Source organism: Vanellus vanellus, assembly GCF_965231255.1.
Source record: "Vanellus vanellus genome assembly, chromosome: 6".
Classification (NCBI taxonomy): Eukaryota; Metazoa; Chordata; class Aves; order Charadriiformes; family Charadriidae; genus Vanellus; species Vanellus vanellus.
Window position 1 is genome coordinate 13,686,076 of NC_138911.1, and position 27,503 is coordinate 13,713,578.

At 40.7% G+C, this 27,503-nt stretch overlaps 1 protein-coding gene across 2 annotated transcripts in view; it reads right to left on the reverse strand.

The window, feature by feature from the left end:
• Positions 1-27,503, reverse strand: part of TUB (TUB bipartite transcription factor) — a 70,053-nt gene that overhangs the window by 21,974 nt on the left and 20,576 nt on the right. Inside the window, exons 2-4 of one of the 2 annotated variants that reach the window (XM_082484909.1) lie at positions 18,956-19,007; positions 17,400-17,562; positions 5,271-5,405 (exon numbers count right to left, since the gene is read on the reverse strand). In XM_082484909.1, coding sequence (XP_082341035.1) covers positions 5,271-5,405; positions 17,400-17,562; positions 18,956-19,007 — 350 coding nt within the window. The remainder of the gene's footprint in view (positions 1-5,270; positions 5,406-17,399; positions 17,563-18,955; positions 19,008-27,503) is intronic. The other variant, XM_082484910.1, reaches the window with a different exon arrangement.

Genomic DNA, 27,503 nt, shown 5'->3' on the forward strand with positions numbered 1-27,503 from the left:
AATTTACTGGAAAAGCAAAATGTCTACAGGGGTGAAAAAGCATTTTTTGCTCTATTTTTTAGGACCGAATACCCTTAAGTATATTGCGGCTGTCAATATTTTGCAAGCCATTTCCCAGTATACGCCTGTTCTTGTAGGGGCTGAGCATCCACCGATGTGGGTTCAAGCAACTGCAAAATCACAAAGGGATTTGTGCATAGGGAAACACGGCAAATAGAATTTTTTTTTTTTTTTTAGGAAAGGACCTCTGGAGGTGATTTAGCCCAAACTTCCACCAGAAGGCGGCCTACTGCTAACGCCAGATCAGGTCACTAAAAGCAAGTGCTTGAGCACCCAGCTCTACCTGCACCTTGATGACATCTAGGAAACTGCAGCAGGAACTGTACTTTCATAAATCTCTATCCCGAGGAGGCCAAAATGACTTCTTCACAATCGAGTCCGTATGTTGCCAAAGCACAGCCTGAAAGGGTTGTCAGATCTGGAAATAACAGGACTTTTCTTGGTGGAAACTCACTTATTGTTCCTGCTACCCTTTTTCTTTAACACATAGGGAAGCCGAGATAAATCTACCCTACATGAATTTCCCTCCCCCCGCCAGAAAGGAAGCGTTAACAGTGAGAAATTATGCTTCTTATCCAACAAATGGTGCTGCTTTCTTAGTCAGCCAGCGTTAACGTAGTTGCCTGTTACATATAAAAATGGGACAGGATGCACAAATCAAAACAGACAGACAGGCGTGAAAGAGAGAAAAGAAACATGGCAGAAGCAAACCAAATCAAAACGTGAAATAGCCGTCCTGGCAGAAAAAGCACTGTGTGTCAGAGCAGCTCGTTTGCTTTCTGACTCTGAGAGAGAGAGAGCAGGGAATACCCATCGTGCTATATACATTTAATGTACAACATAAGAGAAAAATTGCTGGGAAGGTATTACTTATTTGAGCATCTTAAACACATCCAGATTCCCGATTTCAGTGACAGAAGCGTTCATTTATATTGCCCATGGCAGTGAGTGAATCAGTGCAGTTCAGAGCAGGGTTTTCCTAGAATGTACTTACTTGCTCTAAGTGCAAGAGTTCTGGGGGAAAAGAAAAAAACAAACAAACAACAACTTTTCACAGAATGATTCCTGAATTTTCATATCAGATTTCACTTCAAATTAACTCCTGGTTTTGCATGGTTTTCTGTTTTTTTTTTTTTAAAGGTTCCATTTTATCTTCCTGATTTGTTTTTGCCCCATTCATTCATTGCACATAGCCAAAACGCACTTTATCTGGTATATTTATTAATTTCTTCACAAACCTATACTGGGAGAAAAAAAAAAACAACCAAACAAAAACCCCACATCACTCCATACCTGCACTATTTTCCGGAATCTCAATTTTTAAAGAATTATCAACGTATCAATATCTAAAGATGCTCTGGTTTTGCATTTGTAATACTATGCAGAGTGCATACTTTTCATAGGTTCCTGCTGCAACTATTTTCACTTGTTTGCGTTACTTTTCTGTTGACTCATCTAGCGATACCGTGCACCAGATCCACTAATATCCTTAATGACCCCTTACTAGCATCACAAATCAAACCAGAATTTCATCCACTCTCTCCCACTGGAAAGACAACCATTTTACATATTCATCTGTTATATTTCATGTTTTTTTTCCCACTACTGAATATTATGTCAAACAATAAACTGGGAGACCAAAGCTTTCAGAAGCACCAGTTTAATGAGCTAAGCTACCACAAAATGTCATCAGATTACTGCATTTGCAGGCTCTGTCCCACAACATTGACGTTTCTTTTTAAAAATAGGCACAGTGTATACTGGATACCGCCATTAAGAATGAAATACCAGTAATAATCACAGATTTAGAAAAAACTGCTAATTACCGGACTACCCATCACAGAATTACAAAATGCACTGTCCCCTGACTGAAAAGGCACAATCGGCTCTACATGAGCAATTAGCCACATCCCTTTTCTTGCCTTATGTCAGCGTAACCTCATTAAACCTAATATTTCCCTCGCGTTTTTCTTTAGCACGTTGTTCTGATCATAGCTTCATCATTCTTCAAGCTACTTAAAAAAGCATTACACATCTAAGACCAGAGTACAATCATTACACTACAGCTTCAAGAGCTATTCATGTATAATTCAACGATTTTTGCTCTGAATTAGCTTATTATTCATAGGATCTGGTCTAAAAGTTCTTTTTTCTTAAAGCACAAAGAGCCGGGCTATGCTTAGAAAGGTAATGCTCACTACAGCTAAATACGAACAGAAAGCTTTAAAAGCTATTTTAGCATGTAAAGTGCATTCACCCCTCAGCACCCATCCTGCTCGTTTACAGGACGTACAAAGGTTACAGTCAGAGTAGTCAGAGTGGAAACAAAACCTGAAGCAACAGCAAAGACGAAAACTTCCAAGATTTCGTCTAATTACCAATGAACTTCCTGCAACAAATCCTCTTGTGCCACAAAATGGTACGAAAGCATTTAAACCATTTTCATGAGTTAGAGCTGAAGTTATTAGCAAATCCATCCGATATTATCATAAAATCTTTTCTTAAGACTCACGCTTACTCTTGGAAGTAACTGAAAAATTGATACAAGTTCCACTACAGGGTTCTGCTACCACTTGCACGCTCTTCATTCCTAAGTAGCACAAATTAGCTATGTCTGTAGCGGATTGATCAGCAAAATCCCTCTGGAATTTTAAAGTCGCGTTCGGTTTTACCTTTTCATCCAATAACAAAATATTTTGCAGCTTCGGTAAGGATGCAAGACTGGAGAGCCAGTTACAATCCCCTCCGCACACTCCAAGTTTACAACAACATCAAAGGTACCTTCAGACAGGATTCCAAGGGTGGATGAGAAAGCGCTATGCATACGCTCTGAACATACTTAAACTGACATCAGGGATATTTGGTACTTCAGATTTGTTACTAATCATCAACATAAACTTCCGGAGAGGAGGTAGTCAAAATTTTCATGCGTATAATTGATGAGGAACACCCCCACTCTATGGAAACTTACATAAGATGCAATCGATGGGCAAACGCTGAAGGCCAGGGAAGCCCACGGGTGGCAGAGCAGGATGAGCCAGAAGAATTGCAGCGGAAGCAGAGGTTTCTATAGGTAACAGTATTTGTTTCCAACACATAGAGGAGCAGTATCAGCACGCAAAAGTTCTCAGTCTACATAAAGTGACATTACTTTTACCAACACAACTTGCTACTATTAAAATATGCCAACATTTGCCTGTCTGGGGAATTTTTCAGAAAAAAAATAAGAATATTATTGGTGTATGAGAAAAACAGGAGGTGTTACCTGCTGTGAGATAACAAAAAACTGTGCAACTGCTTCACAGTACGCACACGCTGCCCATAGACTAACTTGCCTACATCCATCGGGGAGGTTCGAAGAGGGCTACTCAGCAAACGCCGCCCCAGCGCGCACATCGCCGGCGTCTGCAGAACGGCCCGGGAAACCACACACTCAAAGGATCACCGTCTCTGGCTATGTGCCTCACTGGACCTGAGGCTGGGGTTCTGTTCACGGAATATTTTAGCCAAGAGCTCCTCAGAAAACTGTGTAGAAAACACGTGAATGTATACGCGCACACGTCGGCGTTATACAGTGCAGATTTGTCAAATCAAACCTACTGCGACGGACCAGCACGATATCTTAAGTTCTGAACACAGTACAGACAGACACCCCATAAAGGCAAAACAGGCGTTATATGAGATGAAACAGAGCCTCAAAGTTATACAGCAATCACGATTTACGTAACACACATTGCGTGTGTATTACCCCCGCACAATGCTCAGTTACAGCCTAAGAAAGGTTTTCTTTTAAACTAGTAAAAGAATTTTTACTCTTCAGCAAGACGTACTTTAAAATAAAATTCGGCATCGTTACTATTATGCTGGAGTGGAATTACTTTTTACATTAAACTGAGAAACATTAACTTTCCGGTCACTTACTTTACCAACAATTTTTACTTTCAGTTAATCTTACCTTTGACTTTTACTTATTATTTTAAGCCTAGGTACTGACACACACCCTGTTTTTTTCAAATATATGAATAAAACCTTTACCTCAGGGCCAGACTCTAAAGCCTATCTAACCTAGGGCTCCCTTCGCAGCCAGAGGGACTACAGACATAGAGACGCTGTAGATTCAGATCTCAAGAATTAAGCTGCAACGTGTAAAGGATTTTGATAAGGTAGGCTCAAGTCCTGCAAAATCCCTATAGATAAGCCCCAATACTCTGACCTCAATGATTACCCTTATTAGTCATTGCTATCTTTAAATAGACTTGTTGAGGATATACACTATTTTCTTACTTAAGCAATAATGGAGAGACTGTTGGCCATACACAAGACAGGAATACAGTACAGTCCAGGCAGCACAGTGTAACAGTGGCCTTATCCAAGAACTGCAAATTATTGGAAAGATGTTTCTTAATTCCATTAGTCATTCACCATCAAATAAAAAGAAACTGTGATGCGGTATAAAAACCTCTCTCTTTTCGTAAGTGTGCATATACATATAAAATTTGAATACCCTTAAAGCAGCTCATGTTACTTCTTCCATCTAGTCTATGTAACTCTAATAGAAAATCTAATTAAGGCAATGTCATTTCTACCTACCCTTTTGTCATAGTCTTACCCAAAGTCATTGTAGAAAATTTTTCATGCTAACAACTCCCATACGTTGACCAAGTGGGACAGAGTAACACTGAAGTAACAACTGGAATAACCCCTTTGAGGATGTTATCTCGGTTTTGTTGAATTGATTTTCAAAATGCCCACTTAACCTCCGATTTGTACAGTTTAAACCTTAGTAAGAGTCTGGACAGAAATGAGTGCAATTTAAGGCTGTTTCTCCAAATTATATTACATGCAGATAATCTAAAAAAAAAAAAAAAAAAAACCACATTGGTGTAAGACGGTTCTCATTTCTTTAACACTGCAGGAAAACACTAACATCTTTCCATCAGTACTTTTTTCCTCCTCTGCAATTTCAACAAACACTCTCCTTTGGCAAAGACTCAGTTTACAAATTTTAGCCCTCCTTCACTCCCAGGTTGTACCTGCCGAGACAAGACCAAGTCACTCACATTTTCCAATCTCATAAAAATTTCAAGAAATTTATTTTGGGTAATTTTCAGAAATTCAAAGAAAATTAAAAAAAAAAAAAAGAACGAAAAAGGAAAAAGAAGTATTTTGCAGTCAATTTAACATCTGACATTCAGCCGCATGCAGCTAACCTTTGTGTTTGCCTTTTTTCTCCTTTCTGGTGCTGCCAGTCTGACAGCTCGCAGCTGCTGCCTTGGTTTTTTTAGTTGGTTTCGGAGCTTGGGCATCCACTACCACCTTTCCATCTTCCTGTTCGGCCTCCTGCACTGCTTGAGAGATTCAGGGTACCCCATCAAAAAGAAAAAAACAGAGAGAGAGAAGAGAGAAACAAAGAGAGAGAGAGAGAGAGAGAGAAGAGAGAATGAATTGAGAACTCTGTGAAGGCAAAAAAGAGTAAGCAGACATAGCAGAATTTGTTTGGTATTCCAGACAATTCATGCAGAGAGGAAAGCCAAATAAACCAGAATTTGCAAGGCTACGGCAAAAAACTGTAAGCGTTTGGTTAGCTAGGATGTATTTCCTAACTTTTTTCCTCCTTCCAATAATAAATCAGCTTCTAACTTCCAGGCCAAGAGTGACATCAGAATATGAATGTGCTGCTGAGCTATTGTAGGAAGCACTTTTCCTCACAGTAAAGCTCTGCCAGACTGATCGTCAACAGTGGCAGCATGAAGGCAGAAAAGTTTTATTTAGACTTTGTAGTGCATATGCTTAAAGCTACATCCTAACCCTGTAAACAAAAACTCATGGGAAGGTTATTTTCAAAACACATCTTGCACAATTGTATATATCACAGCATGAGTAGAACAGCCATGTGTTGTATGGTGAAACTATACGCAAGCTGAAATTAAAAAAATCCTCCTGCTTCGTAATATAAACATATTTATTTATTCCTTAGAAGTCTCCACGTAATATGCATGGCATAAACCGTGAATGTCAGCATAATGCATGCAATGCTAGTTGTTTCCAAAGTAAAAAGAGGCTTTATCATTTTCTAAAAGCATGACACACTTTGAGGTCCATACTTGAATCTGGGAAAGCGACACACTCAATAACTTTTTGTTCTGGCCAGGCTAAGCCTTGAAGTGCAATAATATTGAGTTCACAAAGGCAAAAAAGCAATTACCTTTGTGAAATACATGAAAGAGTCACCAAACTTAACACCCCAAACAAAACAACCTGTAGGTGGGCACTAAGAGATTTTGGTGCCAGCTGCTGGTCACCGTTAATTGCTGAGCCCCACTGGATTCACGTCACGACCGCGGTTTATCTTGGAGAAATATCACCCTGGCGCCTGGGGCCTCCCACCATCCTTTTCTTTTTCCCCAAAGCTAAAGTGCTTTCTTTAAAAGGATGAAAAAAATCCACGAAGAAACCTTACTGGAAAGAACTGGCTGCCCATAAAATTACTTCAAAAATATCCTGACAAACTTCATAACCCCCCGGAAGACCAAATGATGCTCGATGACGTATGGACTGCCAGCAATCTTTGTCTGAAGGGAGAAATTCTCCCTAGGCTTCCGGGCTGTGAGGCAACTCTCCTGTTCAGCAAATCCTTCATGCGCACGGATGGCAATAGAAACACCAAGGAGATTCTCAGAGCAGTAAGATGAAACGGATTTAGCCCTGTCTGCGTAGACTGCAGCTTACAAACCCACAGCTACCCTCCCCAGCACAGCAACCTGGTAGGAATGGCATTACATTACACCACGGTGAGCACCTGAGGCGCTCGATAAACACACGCTCCTTTTCTCACTATACACGGGAAGAGTTCGAGTTTTATAGAGAATATACGTTAAATTAGTCGAGGAGCGACTAAAAGCCCAAAGAAACAGCTTGTCGTTGCCCAGCTCCTCATTCCTGCCTTTATCGTACACTAATCACAAGATTGCAGTCCCTTCGCTGAGTGTAAATAAGACACCACCAAAGGAGTGAGTGCACAGGACGCCACGGAAAATGGCACATAAAAGGCAGTAAGTACACTGGGTCCCATTTCCATGGGTATGGCAGCCTCAGGCTAAGCAGGGAACCAAAGAGTCCCCACTCCACAGTCTTGAAATAGGTGTGATTGGTCAACCCAGCAATCTATGCTCTATTTGTAGCTCAGCCTCTCTTGAAAAACTAGGGTGTATTCTTTTAATTGTTTTAAAGATGATAATCCACGTTATAATTAAATTCAGTGCTTTACAAATGACCTATATTAAATGACCACAGAGTTCTCGAAATCGGTTTAAATATGGCCATATTCATTCACTCAGATGAAGCATCATTTACTTGGTCCAAAGCAACGATTAATCAGCAAAGGATGAAATATTCTGACATTGTTAATTGAAAAGTTAAAGACTTATCTTCACTATCTTGTCAGTCCTCCTTTGATCTAACAAGCAAAAGCTTGAAGCTTTTTGAATTGCTTTTGTCTCATAACTTTCAGCAAGAGACATCTCATTGTAAGTGCAGCGATGGAGCTCCAAAGGACAAATTTCTATGGCTTTACTCCATAAGGCAGAGAATGAGATTTCGGTCCAGTAGCCATTTTGAGCATATACCATCACTGCTGCCTACGGTAAACAGGACTTGCGGGCATAAGTGATGGAGGCTGCAAAATAAGATTTAAACCATAAATGCGGAGATACTGCAGCTGGGTCCACAAAAGGACTTGGCACAGAATTCCTGCTTCTAAAGGACGCTTTTCTGAGCTTTACCATTACATTTAAAGCACTGCCTCTAAAATAAATCCAAATCTAATCCCGAAATACCATCTCTACCACAAAACCATCCTATTCTCAGCTATTAACTATTTGGCAAATAGTCGACCTCGGCTGAGGCTCACCCACTCGCTAACGTTTTCTCTTGCGATTGCAGATATCAAAGAAATTATATAGTTTTGCTACTGACCGTACAAATTCAGTTCAGGACAGCGCTGAGCTCCAGGGGACCTACGTGCATTTAAGCAAAGGGTCAGCACTGGTCTCCCCTGCCTGTAGGCACTAACCTCCCCAAACACCACACGTGTAAGTGCTGCCCACTGCAGTGCGGTAGGAAGAGAAGTTAATGCAGCACAGCGGTTCCCATCAACAGGGCCAGTCAGTGCCTGGATCCTGAAGAAGAGAGGGCAACGGGCTGTCTTCTGAAGCCTGCCGACCTAGAGAGGGAGGTCTGTGGACCCACCTTGCTCAGTGGGTGCAACAGATTTAGATACAGAGCAACGGGAAAAATTCTGTTTTCTGTTTCCAGTGCTTTCTCCTGCCCTGGAGAGCTGTAAGAATGACCATTCCTAATACCACTCTGCAGCGGGTCATTAGCACATGCAGATTGAACTTAGCAAACCAGCGCTCCCAGCCTGTCTTTGTGGAGATGAACCAATTCGTAAAGGCGGTGTTTATCCCCAACCATGTTGTCAGGGGATCAAATGTCTTCCCCTCTACCCTTTACTACATCTTTGGATCACCAAGTAACAGTCTGATGTGAATTTCCCTTCTCAGCAGGAAGGGAACCTTGAGGCAAACTCTAACCTGCGCTCCCCACAGCTCTAGATAGCCCCATAAAACAACTTGCAGCTCCCCGCAAGAAAGCCTGAATGAGGAAAGTGAGATAAACTGGCCTCCCTAGATAATATTCACTGATATGACAATATGATTATGTCCTTAGGTGGATGTGAAAAGGTTAAAAAGAGTGATAGGCAGTACCACGGGATAAATAAATTAAGAACCTTAAACGCAGCTATACAGGGATGGAGTTTCAAAGGCCGTCACTCAAAAACGCATTTATTTCAGTACAAAAAGAAATTTAAGCAACTTTAATAAGCCATATTGATAGTTATCTTAAAAAATAGGAGACTACATTTGAAAATCTAGCCCAATACTCCATATGCCCCATCCCAAATTATTAAAATCTTCACTTAAAAAAAACCCCACAGATTTTCCTTTTCTATTGGAATTATTTGTTTGTACTAGAATTTGCATTTAGACAAGACAAAAATAGAGGAGAATGTGGTGTGGTGAGACAGAATTCCAAACAGCATACACCACGGGACTCTGAGATCTACTGTTTCATTCTCATTAGGACTCATAAATTGTAAGAAATAGTTTTGAGATAAATGGCAAGCTTTCAAATAAAACGACGGCATGATTTTAGTTTTAGTGTTTTACATCCACGTTCATTAAATAAGTACTGACTACTAACCTCAATACACTATTAGAAAAAACCCTACTTTTGGGGAGACAGAAAAGAGCACAGTTTGCGATGTTAATTCAAGATCTGAGCTAAAAAGAAAAGAGGAACAACAAACAAATAGTCTATTAATGTAGTACAAAGTGGGCGTAGAAGGACTCGCATCAAAGCAGAGAAGGGAAGTGTCCTGGCTTTGCCTTGCATCACCAATGGCCTAACTGCTAAAAGTGGGAAAAAGAAGCCTCTCCCATAAACCAGTTTTGTGTTGGACAACACTGCATGTTACAGGGATAAAGCTACAATGCACAATCAAACAAAAGGACGCCATTTGTAAGTGAATGATCTGTGACGCAAACACCACAGAATTGAAAAATATTGAAATATATATTGAAAGACAGTTATCCATACATAGTTATATGAGTGAATGACAACGAAAAGCATGATTTTCCATCTAGCCTTCACAATGAGAAGTTCACACAGGAAATTAGTTTCAAAGTAGCATGCAATGAAAATACAGGTGGGTTTTTTCCCATTTGCACGACCATTTTTCTTGATACGACTGCTTGCACACTCATGATCTTAGAGGAAGAAACAACAACAAAAAAATCTCTGAATCACAACTTACTAATCTCTATCACGTGCTAAAAAAAAGTAGTCTTGATCAGTGCATTATGCGAAGAAAGAAGTGAGTGAAAAATCACAAAGAAAAAAAAAGTAAATGTATACACTAAAAATTTGTGCAGTCTGGAAAACACCGTAAGTAGAGAGAGGTTGAACCAGACGACGAGGTATGTGAGCAAATCATTGGCTCAACTGTGTAAGGCAAATATTCATTCCGTTTACCAATGTCCTCTCACCAGTAGAAGTGAAATCCAGAACGAATACCATGCACAGAAAGATAAACTGCAGTTCGGTCAGGGTGCATCTTCACAAATCAATGCAAATCGGTTGTCCTTTTCTTACCGTTGCCTGAGACGCTCTTGTGTTTCACTTCAAGAATGGCTTGCTATTTTACTTTGTAAAGTTCTAGCCTTAGTGAATCTTGCTGCTCATTTGGGCTGCCGTTCATTATTACTTTATTTAATCAACTTAGATTCTGAAATGGCCTAGCGTTTCTACAATCATCTAAAAGATACTGGATTCTAGCCGAAATATTCTGAAGATGGGCAAACCCACTATATTTTACAATGCAATGAAATACTTTCATTAGTTTTATATAGACAATAAAATTAAATACAAGGGCCTGAATTGGGGCAAGGACTCTGGTACGACAGGTACTATTTAAACATATGCAAAGATTTGATTTCTGCTTCAAAATGCTTATAATCAAAGGCATTACCCCCCGCACCTAGTAATTTACAGTCAGGTTCCAGATGCCCATAAATTCCCCACGGCTCCTTGCAGTTTATGTATCTAAGACTGATGTGTTGACCAGGCTGATTTTACAAATACTGACGAATGAAACTGAATGTGAACGGGCTGAGAAAAAAGAAACAAGTGGTACATGCGAATGTGGTGCTGCTTAAGGACATTATTAAAAGCTCATTGCTATAAGGAGATTTCCTCAGAAAGTACAAAGGAAGGAATTTAAACAAAAGATTCTTCTTAACCCCCGCATATCTGCTGCCCGACCCTGGGGAGGGGGAAAGAAAAGGGAGCATGTGAAACGGAGAGCTAATCGCAATGAATTAGACTCTTCGGGAAAGCACACAGCTAATAGGGAAAGCTAAAATTATCCATGAAAAACCTGTGCCAGGAAGACTGAGGACAGTAAGAAATTACATAATTATTTTGCGTATCGGGGCCCTGAGGGCACGGGTAGGCTTTGATTGCCCTGATGAGCCTCCCTGGGGGCTTCCACCCGCCCCCCGCCCACGGGCCACGGCTCGGTTTCCGCTCAGCCTGGGCTGTGCTGTAGACGCGCTGCTTCCCGGCTGCGTCTCCCGGGAGGACCCCGGCGCTACGCTGTAGGTGGCTCATCTGCTCGACGGACCCCTCGGACATACGCTGCAGCCCTGTCTGCTGGCCGCGACTGGCACCCCCGCAGGGCCCCGGGCCATCCCTTCCCGCGTCTGGGACCGCTGAGGATCCCGATAGCCACGGAGGGCTCTGCCCGGCGTGTTCGAAGCCTGTGGGATGGTGCTCCGTCTGCCAGGGCATTGCCCGTGCTGGGGTCAGCCTCACCTCCTGGCGCCCACTGCTCCCAGACACAAAGATTGTCAAGGACAGAAAAAAAACAGCGAGTTGCGAAGTAGTAACTGAAAGTAAATACACTCTAAGTGGAACTTTAAAGCAAAGAGAAGGGAGTTGTTCAAGCAATTTTGAGCAATTGCCTCTAAACCTCCTTCTCAAATCTTTCAGTACCAAGAACCGCAAAAAAGACCTCTAAACCACTTGCTGCTTACCCGCGGCTCTCTGATTGCTGCTGCTGGGTTAGTCTGGTTGGGAAATGTACTGGCGCAGTAAGGACTGCTGATAAATCAAAAGGATGAAGGTGAAGAGGCTGCGGCTGAAAGGGAGATTTCAGAATATACACTTATTGGAAGTTAAGTATTTTGCCCACACGATACTTGGAGCGCTGCCTGATCTCTCAGTATTCACAGTCTTGTGCACAGAACATTCTTTGCTATCTTCAAAAAATAAACTAACACCTCCTCCTTTCAAGGTCAGGGGAAACCAGGGACGGTGAGACACTGTTCTGATGAACACGCAAATATACGGGGTTTTTAAATGAACGGTTAACTGATGTGATCTTATAAAGTCGACAGCTTGACAGTCATCAGAAAACTCTCTCTCATCATTCATGGTAAAAGAGCAGAATGACACGTCAAATTTAAGAACCCAGAGCTATGACTTGTCATCAGAAGTCTGTTGAACACACCACACAACTATTACATCTAGATGTGCTGCCAAATGTCAAAAAAGAAAGTAAGAAAGTAATTTTGCCTTTTTACACATGGTTAATCTAAATCTCTAAATTGGAAGTTGCCACAAAAATTACTCTGAGAGTATTTAATTGAAAACATTTTTAATTTCAAGTTTAAAAAAAAAAAAAAAAGCCACAGCTGTAACAAAGTATGGTAATATTAATGAAAGCGTATCTGGCACTCATTCAAATCTCTGCCTCTCTGCCTTCCTCAGTGCTGTGAAAAGAAAAATCACTCCCCAATGGAAAGTCACCATTTTCGCAGAAGTAAAACTACTCTTCTCTGTAAAAATGGGCTTTCATCATTTGCATCAAATGTAATTAAATAATGTAATTAAATTGTTGCAGTAACTAGTGTATCTCCGCATGCTGCTTGGCTCCAGGAACGCTCAGTATGTGTTTGCAATCCAGACTGAAAAGAACTGTACTCGGAGCAGAATTCTGCAATGTCATATGAGGCTAAAATGTTTGTTCAGGTTTTCAAACTTCACAAAATAAGCGATGTAGAGATACATGAGAACAAACCAGCAGATGTGACTGTGAGGCATTACAGAATAGCAAGCAAAATTTAATAAAAACTTTAAACAAACAGGTAGCAATATGTCCTTATGAAGGACACCAAATCGAAAATAAACAAGAACACAAGAAAGCAGAGACAAAGCAATTTGTAAGTGATCTCTCCTACACAGAAGGACTGAATTTATTGCAGTGAATAAATGACTCTGTTGTCTTTATATATAATGTAAATGTAATAGCAATACGAAATGTTGTTATAGCTTCTTATTTTGTTATTTATAATGATGAAATAGCAATGAAGTTGTATTTGGTACGGCCAGAGAGAGAGGCATTATTTGTAACAGTAACAACTGGAGCTAAACATCATGGAAGTTAATGGAAGGATACCGCGTGCTTGAAATGGCAGGCAGATAATTTAGGGCCTAACCTACAAGTGTGGTCCCAAAACTATATTATACCTTAATTTCAGGGGGGGGGGGGGGGGGCGACACTCTGCATTCATCATTTTACACGAACACTTTTTGTTACCTCCACATACTCAGCTTTGCCCCAGGCTGATCTAGAAACGCTGCCACAAAACTTTTTCTCCGATGACGGTGCCTATGTTCCTAGATGCACAGATTACAAAACAAGAGGTTCTTTTCCTATTAAATATCTCTCTATAATCCTTTCCAAGTAACAAAAGCCATCTCCTGCATGCTCGGTCCTACCTGACCTAGAGATGCTGACAGCTACCACTGGCTAATGCTCCAGCTCAAACGAACCACGCGTGGTCCGGTGCCAAGGAGTCATTTTATCTCCGGTTGGCCTGTTCCACCTAATTCACATCAGTTCCCGCAGATAACTCAAATATTTTTGTTGTTATTAGTTAATTAGGCATTATGCCAACAGCCAAAAGGGTTTAAAAAAGATACACCACGTGCAAGTCATTTACAAGCTACAGGACCTGAAAACTGTTACCTGTAGGTGAAACGTGGGTGGGAATGGAGAAAAAATGATGTGTCTGGAGACTTCTGCATGGTGAATTCTGCAGAGCCACTTCCTCAGTGGAAGGGCACCCATGTCCTTAAGAGTCTCACGGCACCCAGAAGAATTGCTGGCAACACTTGGCAGGGAAGAGAGATACCATTTCATCCTACCAACATGTCACCTCGCTACTTTGAAGGTATCTCGGAAAAAGTACAACGGTGCCGGCAGTACTCCTCCTTACCATGTGGAGACAGGCTTTCAGCAGAGACATTTTGTCATTTACTAAACTAACAAAAAAGAAACTCAAAGGAGCCCTGTACCTGCTCGGTTTCATACTGAGTTAAATCAGTCCCAGCATCTTCAATCCTGAGCGAGACAAGTGTAGGAAAGCCACCCCCTTTGTGAGCTGCCCCAGCTGAGCTCAGTCACAGCCCTTAATTAATATCCCTCTGTCCTATTGCATCTCAGATTTATTTGCACTTCCCTTCAGCTCCAAGCCAGATGAAGCAAAATACAAGTGCAGCCAGAGGACTAGCAGCAATCACCCTGCGACTCCCTGCAGAGGTTCAAAAGCAGGCAAGGGCTCCTTTATCCAGAAAAAAACCTTATGATCAGCTTAACGAGCAAAATATTCTGTTCCGCTATACCTACTTACAAACAGCTCACCGATGTTCTATTCCAGAACAAAAGTGACTCTGACTTTTTTACTCCACACTCCGATAATCATTCTGGAATGAAATGAGTTTTTATTCCAGAGTAGAGTTGCCCATCAGGGAACCATTGCAGCACAGATAACTGCATCAGAATAAGCTATGGCAGTGTATGAAAGAAAATTTCCCAGCGCAGAAAGCCTCACATCTCAGAATTGCTGAGATGTTATCTCTGACCTACTTTGCTCAAAGTACCATAGAGATATCTCCACACAGGCATCCAATTATTTGTTGAAATCAACAAGTACCTTTGTGCTACACAGAATTAGTACAAGGGGGGAAAAAAAAAAAAAAAAAAAAAGAGAGAGTAAAGGAGGAGGATAGGTGGAAAGAAGTGTTCTTTTTGTAGCATTTGCAGTACAGGAATTGATTTCACAAACATGCTCATCCAAGCAATGTAGTTCATTCAGTAGACAGTCAACTCCCATCAAAGAGTCATTCTTAACTTAAAATCAGCATGCCCATAACAGAAACAAATGAACGGAAAAGAGCAGAATAGTTCTTTAGAATCAGCCCAGCTGTCTCGTGCATCCGACACTCCCACATACAAATGTTTTCATTGAAGGGGAAAAAAGTGCCAACCCCAAAGCTGAATGCCATAGTTAAAACCGGCCATCAAAAACGAACTATGTACCATGCAAACAGGGTAACCTAAGACACTCGGCACATTCCCAGAGAAGACCCCACCAAAAAAGGACACTTCTGGAGTTCTCATAATATTTTCAAAAGGAACGCTCCTAACAAAGGATTTTACAAAGCAATAAAACACTTTACTAGATAATTAAATTCTCCTAAGTTGGCTCTTGCTAACTGCAGAGTTTATGACAAGGACGGCTGTCTCCAGGATTAACAAACTCCGGGTTGAATACAAGAAACATTACTTTTTTTTCTTTTTATTTTTTTTATTTCTCTGGAACCTTGCGACATATTGAAAGGGTTTGAGAGACACATTTAGAACAAACTCATTCAAGGAGTATAAATTCGTAGGTATTCCAGTAAATGGTGTGGTACACTACAGTACAGGAAGGGTCACTTTTACCTTAAGAGCACAGTTAATCTCACTTAACTCAGAGAGTGCACTCTGGTGCAAACTGTTGCAAAATTTAGCTCCGTTAGTGCAGATATGAAATTTGCTACCATTTATGGGACAATAATGTCTGTTTCTCTGAGCTGTAAAAATTAAATCCTTGTTCATCTGACAATACAGAAGGTTTAGTATACGACAACACCTCTGTACTATAAGATACTATTTCTTAGAACGGTTCTGTACCATTGATTAAGCTGTTGTGTGAAAGAGGAAAGAGAAAAATTCTGTTTTCTCTGATTAAAAAATTAAAATTAAAAAAAATAAAATTTAATCAAATCTCTAGGTCAGAGAGGAAAGAGGTTTAGTCGCATCTTTAAAATTTTCTTCCTAGACCCCTGAGAAAAAGACAGTAAAGAGAGAAATATTACTAATGCTTTTAATATTTATTAGAAAAACTTAATCAAAATAACACTAAGACCAAAAAACAACTCTCCATCTGAAATCACTTATGGTAGCCTATCTGCTTGCAGAAGCAGGATAAAAATGGTCCACTATTAATGAAGGCTTAACATTTAATCAATGCAGTTTGCAATTTCTAACAATAAATTCTGTAGATGTAATCACACCAAAAAATTCCACCAATTGCAACCTGGGGGTAGAGACTCTGAAATCTGCACTTCTCACAGCGTGATTCATTAGTCCAGTAAATACCTGCCATCAACTTGTTGAAAGACGTGAGCTCCAACTGAAAATGAAATGACAGGGCAGGTGAAAAGTACAGCACGTGCAGTATGCTCAGGAGAGATCTGAATTGAATGCTGGATTGATTTTTTCATTTGTTTAAGACTAGGATACTTGTTGGTTTCATTTATTTTTTTTCCCAGAGGTAAATCCACAAAGGCATCTTAGGTTTTGGGTTTTAGACGTTAAACCTTAAGTACTCTGCCACCCAGTAGCATACCCAACCTGAAAACAGCCAACTGCACTTCAGCTCATGTCCTCTAATCTGTTTCTTTCCTTGTACTAATTCTGTGTAGTACACACTCATCAGTACCCAGGGAAGGAAGACTTTTGCTATTGAGGCTTATGAATCCCTTATGAATCAAATTTGACTTAATGATCTGCAAAACAAGAAAACTTGAAAATTGCTGTCCTCTAGAGCTCTTGAAGGCGTCAGCAACCTGGAACGACATCTACAAGAGACACAATATTGTTCAAGGGTCACCCAAGCTTCCCTCTAGGAAATCCTGAGGAAAAGTATGCACCTACCCTCATTAGGGGGCCAACAAGCATGGGCTATACGAGCAGAGAACTAAACAATGACTGGTTTCCTTAGGATTTCTTTCTGATGATTAAATTCTTTGAAGTCTAACAATACAGAAATGGCATTATAATTTTTTCCCTATGGCTGTGATACCTGAAGTGTCTTTGTCCCTTCTGGATTCCGTAATCTTTAATAAAGCTTAGACCACATTGTACAAGCTCGAAATGTTTTTCCCTACCTACTCATCTATTTTAGTGAACCTTGCAGAAACACGGTATCTTTGAATTTATTATATTCAAACTTAGCTGAATTAGTTAACGGGTTTCAAATCTATCACTAGCACTGTCAGACTTAAGCAAAATTATGTAAAGAGGAATAAACAGAGTGGAACAGCACAAGCTTTCCTTCAGTAGGAACCAAGGCTGAAGACGCTTAAAATATTCACGGCAGAAGGGAGAAGCCACTCTCTGTTCCCCACAGCACGGAAATGGTGGCTAGTTACCTTGCTCCCTCCTGTTAGGCTAGCATTGCAAGTTCTGATGCAAGTGAAGTATATAAATTATTTGCAAAAAAAACCACTAAAACAACAACTTTGTCCTCATTAGCATAGATTTAACATGGAGACCATCATACTATGACTTGCAGTAAATAAACATGCAATAGATCATATTCATATACCATGATATATGGTGCTGCTGTTGCTGTTAAGATACGATTCAACCAATGGTGCTTGTTCTTCCGAATGTTTCATTCTCCGTGTTCTTGTGCGACTGTCCACATTGGACTGAACCATTAATGGCTCCTGCCGCTTTTTTTTCTGCTTCTGTTCTAGCAGCGCTCGCTGAGAAAAACACAAAGAAAAGCATCTGTTACCGGACTCTAAACAGTAGCAACCTATGATAAAAAACACTGGGTATCTTTACACCTTCTCCAGTTTTCCTGGGGCAGCAGTTGGCAAGTGGGATATTGGGATATCGGGTTACAGGAAATCTTTCCAAAAAAACCCACTACTGAAACACCTTCTGCTGAAAACAGCAAATAATTAAAATAGATCTTTCTGAGCAGTCTACCAGCTGCCAGAGCTTGCTTGGAAACAACCCTTGGGAAAACAACAGCGTGAGAGTAGCGGCTGCGAAGCAATGGGAGGGTAAGCAAGGGCATGAGGCAGAGATGCCAATTTAAATTCCTGTAAATTAAGAGCAGGTAATCTGCAAACTAGAATCAAGTGATAATGCTGGACCTGAGCCTAATTTAACAGCTATACAAGATGAACTTTAATTAAACACTTGAATTTCTCAGCTAGACCCGCTGAAACCCAAAACCTTCACCATCTGATGGCACCATACGCACCTCTCTCCAAGCCCTCTTCCATAGAGAACTGAACTGTTAATTTTACTTATTCGTTACCTTACTATTTCCCTGCTCCTGTACAGTGATTTTTTTTTTTGCTTTAAGAAGGGAGATGCACTAAAACTGCCGAACAGGAACGGAGAGTGGACTTTTTCAGCTCTGTAAGTTGCATGTTAACACCTCAACATGACTTCAAAATGATCAGAATCTAGTACAGGATTACGGCATAAACAGAAAGTATTTGAATTTGAAAATGAGCTGCTGGTAGACGTGCAAGCTGATAAAACAATGGGAGAAGAAATGTACAGAACAACATAAAATGAAACTCACAAGGTTTAACTATAAACATGACAAAGTTTCATAAAAAGGGGACCACAGAAAAAAATCAAAGGAAAGGTGGAAATCTCAAATCCCATTAAAACTTGATGGCAAAATTCCCTGAGATTTCATGGAAGAGATTCTGAATCACTTTCTTGTACAAGTCATGTAGGAATACAGTAGCAAAATAGGCAACATAGCACATAGTGCCACTACTTTACAGTCACAAGGGCTAAATCCATGGAACAAAAAGGAAAAGATGTAAAAACGTTGTGGTAAACCTCTGTTGGCTGGCATGTCTGCCAGAACCTCTTGCCCTTTCTAGTCCATCAGAGGGTAAGAAATACAATGTAAGTCAGCTTAAAACAAGTCCAAGGCAGTCAAACCACAGTCATAAGAAAAGTTTCAATGGAAGCCAGACTTTTAAATAAGCTGTAACCTCCACAGACCTCTCTTTTTCATTCCCTAATCAGAGGATGTAATTTTCTATCAATTACCAGATGTAAGTGTCGGTGATTTTGTTACTAGACTTCAAAGAGCAAGAAGGTCCCCTTCCAAAATCTTACCTGCCTGTCAAGCTTCTGCTGACGCAGGCTGCTCCCCTCATCATCCAGAACACTGCAAAGACAAAGAGGACGTAACTGGAACAAATTTATCACTCAAAACAAAACCTAACCGCAATCACCGGAGCAAACTCTTGCAGGAGTTATTCGTATAAAACTCTCACTACGTTCCATGGAAGTTTGCCTGCCCTAACCTGCAAAAGTTGGCTCAAGAGACTTTAAAGGCAGTACATGAAAAACTGAGTAACTCTGGTTCACATAATTTTCAATAAAAATAAATACTCGGCCAGCACACAAAGAAATGCAAAATCCACAGTCTGCAGCTTGTTTTCTTCTCCACTGTCTTCTAACGCAAAACATCAATGTATACAGCAACGGGGTTTGACCGAAAACTTGCATATAAAGCATATAGAAAGTGAGGAGTGCGAGAGAGCTGCTTAGCAACTCAGCAGTACTTAAAATTACCTTATAAAAATCAACTGTTCAATCTTTTGCACGCTGAAAACCAGAATTTACTCCTGAATATCCGAAAAGTCACACTGCCATGCACTTCAGCTTTTAGAGACTGGCAAGACAACAGTATTGTGCACTGCCATATTTCCTTCTGCTAATGGTTGCAAGTTGGGAGATTAACTCCTGCACATTCAATCATTTCCATTAATTAGATGTTAAAAATGAATGGCATTGAAATCAGAAAATTATTTTTGTCAAGTATTTTATCAAACTACTGACTACATTTCATTTTTCTGGAGAACAAAAGTCTCTATTTTAAGAACATTATGGCTAAACGTGGAACATAGATAATTAAATCTGTTAAACTGTAATATATCATCTACAAGGAAAATAGTGCTGTAGAACAAAAAAAAAATAGCCCCTTGCAAGTAGAATTCATTTTCTCTTACAACAATTTTTTATAAAAGATTAGCCCTTCTCTTATAATCATTCTTAACAATCAAAAAGAAAAAAAACAGTACAAACGAACCTGGATTCTGACCTACATACAACCAAGTTGTATTGCAGTAGAAATGTCATAAAAAATGTGACTTCTCATGTACTAATATATACTCCTTAGGAGACAGTAACATTATAGTAGAGTCAGACAGGACAGCTAATAAAGGCATGCAGAATGCCACCTTTCCAATGCCAGCGTTAACAAAGACCTAATTAGGCATTATTAGTAGGATCAGCCTTTTACAGTTTATATTCAGGTTATATGTTACAAAAGGCTGATGTTCCACAGAATGACTCTATGCTGTACAAGTACCCCAGGTATGAAATTACACAGTCTCTTGTAGAGGTAATGCATTACTCACAGTCCACAAAAAAAAAAAAAAAGAAAGAAAATATAAAGAAAAAAAAACTCACAGTCACCAAGAATGTTCTGCTTTACACCAAACATTCTTCATTTGATAAATTACAGAAACGAGTTATAAAAAGAAGACACGTATTCCTCCATGGTATACAATATCAGGGTTTTTTCAAGAGTGCTTCACTACAACTGCAATACACATTAACTGCACCGCTAGAAAGTAAAACTACCCAAATGGATATCTTTGGCCAAACAAGTGAGCAAAAGATGCCTAAGTATGCAGCTTCAGGCTTAATGGCCTGAACAAATCCTCCTCATTTAAGGCAATGCTTGAAAAAAGCCAAAACCATGTAATGATGCTAGTACAGACCATAGGAACTGCAGAAGCAGCAACGCATGTACTGCCGTAATAGCCCGAGAGGTCAAGAGCCAATGTTGCTCCACTCCACCAGTCATTTGCAGAGCTAAGGAGAAAACTCTGATCTCTCATCTTCTGCTTTATAGGTCAGACTATGCCGACTCCCTCAGATATGTTACGTGAGCTATATATACACTTCTCAGACATTCCCATAAACCACCACTTCAGTAATTATCTTTATGTGAATATAATGGTTTTCAGTATTACACTGGATTGGCAATAATTCTAAATTCTTTACGACAGACAAGGTGTCTCAGCGCTCTGGATGACTCTACCTTCCTCTGCTTTCCCATCACACCGTACCCTGGCATAACACACTGCACGGAACAAGGGAGGAGGGAAAAGTCCTCACTGGGGCTCTGTGACCCCCTGGGAAACCACAACAAGCTAAATTCAGGTTCAGGTAAACAAGCACAGCTCCCCCTACGCCCAATCCTAGCACGGTAAACGCGGCAGTTTAAGTAACACCACAGCAAACACCAGTCAGAGGAAGGGTGTGATTTGCATTGATTGAGCGATCGACAAACGCAAAGCAACTACCAGACACACCAAAGGACTGCCAGAAAAAGGAACCTCCATCCAAAAACCGTGGATCCTGTAACGCTGAAACACCTCTCCATATTGCCCTTCTACTGCAAGACGTTGTTTTTAAAGCCTCTGAATATACACAATCAAAGCTGATACCACAAGCAGCACGCCTTGAAAACTAGCTGACAAGCTCGGCTGCGACTTCCAGGTCCTTCATTCTCTCACTTCGTATTTTATAAAGTTCTGGGTTGTTTTCCACCATCCTTTTCTAAATACGCATTAACTACAAGCCTCGCATTATTTAAGACAGAACATTCGACAATTAAAATTGTACTCCAGCATTCTTCACTGATACCCAGGTTCCGTAGAATTCAGTTATTTCAACAATTCTCACTCCCTCCAGATTGCTGGATTTGTAGTAGAATGCCTTACTCCCGCCAGACAGAAACAGCGCTCTTCTGCATCCTTTACGGTGTAAAAAAGGCCTTAAAAGTAATCTCGTTACCACTGTCTATTTTAACAGTTAGTCAATGCCAGTCTCAGTGAAAAGCTGCAGTTCCGTCCTTTCTTCATGCCTAAATAATCGTTACGCAAGTCCAAATAAAAAGAGGACCCAATTTAGCCTATATATTCTTCTAGAATAGCAGAGCACTCTAGTTTGAGTTTGGGCACTTTGTTAATATTTCCTACAGGAGTAGTGGACCTTGGAGTTGCTGATGAGCAGCCGATATTTCACATTCCCTGATTTTCAATGGAAGAACGCTCCTCAGACTGGGTGACTCCCAAGATTTGCCATTAAAAGAACATCAGGTTATTAAAATCTAAATGAAGAAGAACAATAAGCTTTGTTTCCATAGCAATTCCATCAGGCCCTCACTCTTGCTGCCTTAAAAACCCCCTGCAGCAGACCGAGATGCGCCTGTGGTACCACCCCTGCCCCTCCTGACCCTTTCTCACACTCGAGTGACGCCTCGCAGAAAGATTTAGCAGATGATCTTGCCACAGCGTCTGGCAGGCCACGCGCTCTGGCAGATGCTCCAGGGTCCAAGAGCTGAAATACAGAGAACCTTCCCTTTTATTTCTTTGGAAAACAGAAGTCTAGGAGCAGAAGCACAGCCTTTGCGCTTCCCGGTCTTTAACAGAAATCCATTGCTCTTTCCTCTGGAAGAGTTGTGCACACAGAGAGGACCTGGCCTATCCTGCCCAGTCTCACAAGTGGCCACGGTTTTGTCGCTCAGTGGTCCAAACACCTGGGATGGTCAGAGACCGAAGGCCCAGTACTGTGGAAAAACTATGGCTGTAACACAGCAGGACCACTACAGGAAATAATCTCACGGAGAGCGAGGCTGTTAGAACAATTTTGCCTATATGTTTGATGTGATGCTACAAAATCCCAGCAGCAGCGTGAAACTCAGTCAGTCTTAATAGGGAAATATAACTTTGTAATTCATGAAAATTGAATTATTGAAGAGAACGCATACATATTAGCAATCTGCTGAGCATGCTGAAGTATCCTGAAGATCCAGCAAGGTTCATTTTTACTCCTATTTGATCACGTAACCATGTATCCACCTGGCATCTTGGCTATTGCTTTGACCCCATTTAAAACAAAAAGCAATTTTACACAACATATAATATTGTAAACAGCACTTCAGGTCTGCAGTAATAGCCTAGTCCAAATTCAGTTAACAAATCAGAGTTTGTATATATTTCCTTGCAGATAATTATCCGGGGAAGAGCAATCCATCTACGCACAACCCAAGCAAGCTACCCATTAGAGCTTACTGGATGCTGGGCTTAAGAAGTTAAGCCTATAGCTATAGATCTTCAAGATTCATATTAGCAGCCTGGACCAAGGCCCACAGAGACTTAAGTATTACGTTCAGATAGCATTATTTTCACATCTTACACATGGCATTTGATTCGAATACCCCCACCTCCCATTTTCTAAAGGGAAATACATTAAACAAGCACTCACCTTTTTGTCAAAATAGTACTTTTCATACCACCTATTTAAGACAAAAATCTATTTTACAGAGACAGTTTCAACATTCAATTCAATTTACACAAAAATAACCAGGCTTTCTATACTGCTGCATGTCATGATGAAGACAAAACTATAAGCAAGAATTTTAGCATTTTAAGCTCTTCATAATCTGTATTCCTTAAAAATCATTTAGAGAAACACACAAGACCAAACAGGTTTTAAAGATGAAGCTTCATGATTATGTGAAGCTCCACAATTTACTTCTGACATGAAGGCAGGAGCTTCTGTAAATCAACATCTTGCCACGTTTTACTGTAATTCCACGTGGACTGATTTCAATTTAAGTAAAATCGGAAAAGCCTTAATTCAAACCACACATTTCACAGGAAGTACTTCCCCTTTGCTCTTTCAAAGTGCAAACTGCTTGCGTTTCAGTAAGCCATTGCAAGAAAAAAGAATTTAAAAGAAAACTTTTCACCTAGAATGTGCAAGATGCATGTAGTCACCAATTTTATTTATTTTTTTTAAAAGAAAGTGTGACACAGTAAAGTAGCTCTATTGTCTCTGCCTGACAAATGAGGCAATTGTTTTTGTCCTGACACTGCTTCATAAAGGAACATTTTCCATGACAATAACTTTTTTACCAGGACAAAGGTCCAAAATCATATCTATCACACCTCTGCAGCCCAGCACTAATTGCAGTGAGAAGTGTTGCTGGGCAAAAAAGCAAAGACATATACTACCACTAACCCTTCACACACTGTTTACAAGTGTCACCCTTGCATTTTCTCCTTCTGCTACTTCATGATAATATATTACTAGCAGTAGCACCCAAAAACTCTATGTAAAAATCAGGGACCTCTGCACAGGCAAAATGAATGTACATAGTCAGAAAATTCCTGAAACAAAGAGTTCACATTATAAAAGGATGAGGAATTGGAGAAGAAAATATTACTCCCATTTACAACACTAAATCAGAAGCAATGGAAAATTAGAGGAGATATTTTAGCCTCGAGTTTCTGCTGCCATTTTGTCAGCTGCTTTTCAAAAGCAATGGACGATCAAACTTGATGGGGGGGGGGGGTGTTGGAAGAAGATACATCATACCAGACTAATCTTCCAGATGTCTCAGATCTTTCCCATGCATTCTTGCTGTGAAGAAAGCTGGTATGTTGCCGTGTCAAGAGAAGCAGGTTTTGGGATCTGTTAGAACAAGGCTGACTCAAAAGGACAAGAATGGGTGTAATGTGCCATCTGAACATTACAAAGTCTCTAAAAACATGAAATAAAATTCCTGCAAAGAGATAGCACTTGGCTTATTGGATACCATCTGTCATATTCACCCAATTACACTTCTCCACAATCACTATACTTTCATAAAATCTCTGTAGTTCCATAAAACCAAAGTGCTCTGGATAATGTTACTGTTAAGGCATTAGGAACAAGCTTTCCAGCAGCACTGATGAAACGCTGCTGTAAAATTCCCAATAACAGGGTCAGGGACCTGCAGGCTGAAGTCATGCTCCAGAGGGAATGGCACACAGGTTCTTCAAACAAGTGAAATTTAATGAATTCCTAAGCAGGGAAGCCAGCAATCTCTATAAAGTGCCAATATCTGCAAGTCCCTACATAAAGTAAGGTCTGCTCCCCCGTGTACGCCATATGCTGAGTTCACCAGAAGCCCCTTGGGAGAACGTTATTGTATCAGACACACACCCTAATCAAAGACTTTCAAATTAAACAAATCGCGCTGAAAGACTGCGAGGGCTCCCCTCATGCCAGGAATCATCAAGGTTTTCTGACCCCAAAGCAGTTGCTCAGTCACCTGATTTAGAGCAAAACCTGCAGCTACTATCTTTATGGCAAAATGAGTAACTTCTTTCCTGGGCCACCTGAGCAAGCAAAAGTCTGGCCATCTTCTTCATTGAGGAGCAGCCCAAGGACATTGCCCTTCTACTGCCAACAGCAGCAACAGCAGAAGGTCCTGGATCTCTCCCATCCCATATTCTCATGGCAGAGAAGCCAGCAGCCTTCCATTACTGGTGCACCTGCCAGTTACCACTGAACGGACCAGAAAGGTACGCAGACTGCAACTGCTGCAGAAATGGAGATTGCATTTCTTCATGTGAAGCTTCAGAGGAATAAAATTCACTGTGAATCTCTCAGGGTAAATAAAGGCATGCCTGTCCAGGAATATGGCATTTCTTCCCCTGCTCACGGGGGGAAACCCTTAAAAAGACTAAAAGAGATAAAGCAAAAGGGTAGGGAAAAAGAGGCAGGAATATGAACAAAGATATTTGTACCAGAACTGTCAGCACCAATTCAGCCACAAAACACAAGAAGATGCAGAGGATGATACACTGTGCCAATGATCCAAATGGCACTAAGACTAATGCCTGCAGGGCAGATGGCTGAAAGCAGAGACTGAATTTGTAGTTGCACAAATAATTACAGAACCAAATGCTTTATTTTCTTTTCAAATCCTGGCTGGCAAGCTAGCTTAAAAATCAGTAAATGAATGAGACCTTCCAGAATTGTTGGTCCAATTTGCTTTGGTAAGGTTTATCTACATGTTCATTGCACATTAAGATCTATGATACTCATTACGTCTGTCCAACAGCTCTCTTTGGGGGATTTAAAAAGAATAACAAAAAACTATTGACAGGAGCATGGCCATTTGATCGATGGAAGTGATTATTTGTTAATATTTTTCTCTTCCATCCATGATTATTTGTTAATATTTTTCTCTTCCATCCCTCCTCAGCATAGGATAAGTATTTGCACCCGGGCAAGAGGGAAAATCTTTATCAACGACCTGGAGGAGACAACTGAGCGCACCTTTATCACATTTGCAGAGATGACATCAAGCTGGGGGGATGAGTCAATATACTCGGGGCAGGGCTGCCACCCAGAGGGACCCTGACAGGCTGGTGGAATGGGTCAACAGGAGCCTTACGGAATTTAACAAGGAAGGATGCAAAGCCCTGCACCCGAAGAAGGGCAGCCAAGCAGGGCTAGGAGCTGGGCTAGAGCACTTGCCCTGTGAGGAGATCGAGGGAGATTGTCTCGTTCAGCCTGGAAAAGGGACAGCTTTGGAGAGACCTAATCACGGCCTTCTACCAGGCAGTCCGGAAAGGTTGTGCAGTCTCCATCCCTGGCATTTTCAAGACCCAAATGAATAAAGCCCTGAGCAACCTGGTCTGACCTCACAGTTGACCATGCTGTGAACAGGACGGTGGACTGGAGAAGTCCAGAGGTCCCTTGCAGCCTCCAGAAATCCCTTCCAGATTCTGTGAATCGTGTCCTCCTTTTCGATGTCACACAGAACTACAACATCAGTGTCTCAAGTGAACTATATGGCAGATTATACAAACAAATTAACTGAAAGAAAATGTAACAACCGGAGCACACATTCGTAAGTTTTTTCTTAATTCCACGTAGATAATCGTTAAGCTAAACTCCAGCAAAATCCTCAGCATGACCACACAATTGTATTTTTGCTCTGTCTTAATTAGCACAGTTCATCAAAATAGATCTCCAATTGTTATGACTTCAGGGGTGTATGAAACCAACAGAAACTGTAGAAATCAAGTCTTCTAAATGTTTCACTCAGAGTAAGTTTTTAAAACATAAATCATCAAAGCCAGGTAAAAATATATTGGAAGAAGGGTATATTACAGGATATATACAACCAAGCACTGACCAAGAGCAAACAGCCCAAGAGACTCTCAGCGCTGAAGGGAACAACAGGAGCTCTGCAGATACTGTAGATAAGCTTTGTATTAATGAGATCCAGCTTTGAGTTCAACCAGAAAACTGCTATTCACCTTCCAACAACAAAAATGAAGTCACTGGAAAAAAGAAACTCCAGTTTCGGATCTGTCTAGGCTGACAGCTTCCAGTGAGGACGGTAAGAAGCCAGGGGAAGATCTAAGGAGAGGAAAAGCAAAACTATTCCCTAAAGCACACTGCATGTTTTAAATAACCCGAACTACAGAGCTGCCGCTGCTGCCCTGGAAAGATCAGTTGAACTAATATTTGTACAGGTTCGTTCTCTGCAATTACACAGAGGTGAATAAGATAGCACATGGCAGTAAATTGCGGGTAATGAAAATAAGACCTAAGGGAAGAGTGGATGGCTGGGCTATTTCTTGCCCTCCCTCAACCCAAACGAACTCTGAATGCAACGTTAGACAGAAAATCTATGTCGCAAAAGGGAGAGGTGAATTTAAGAAACATGAACAATGGAGCACAAACACGCAATAGCCTTTGGGTATTATGTGAGCTATGCTAAAATTATATTTAAAGT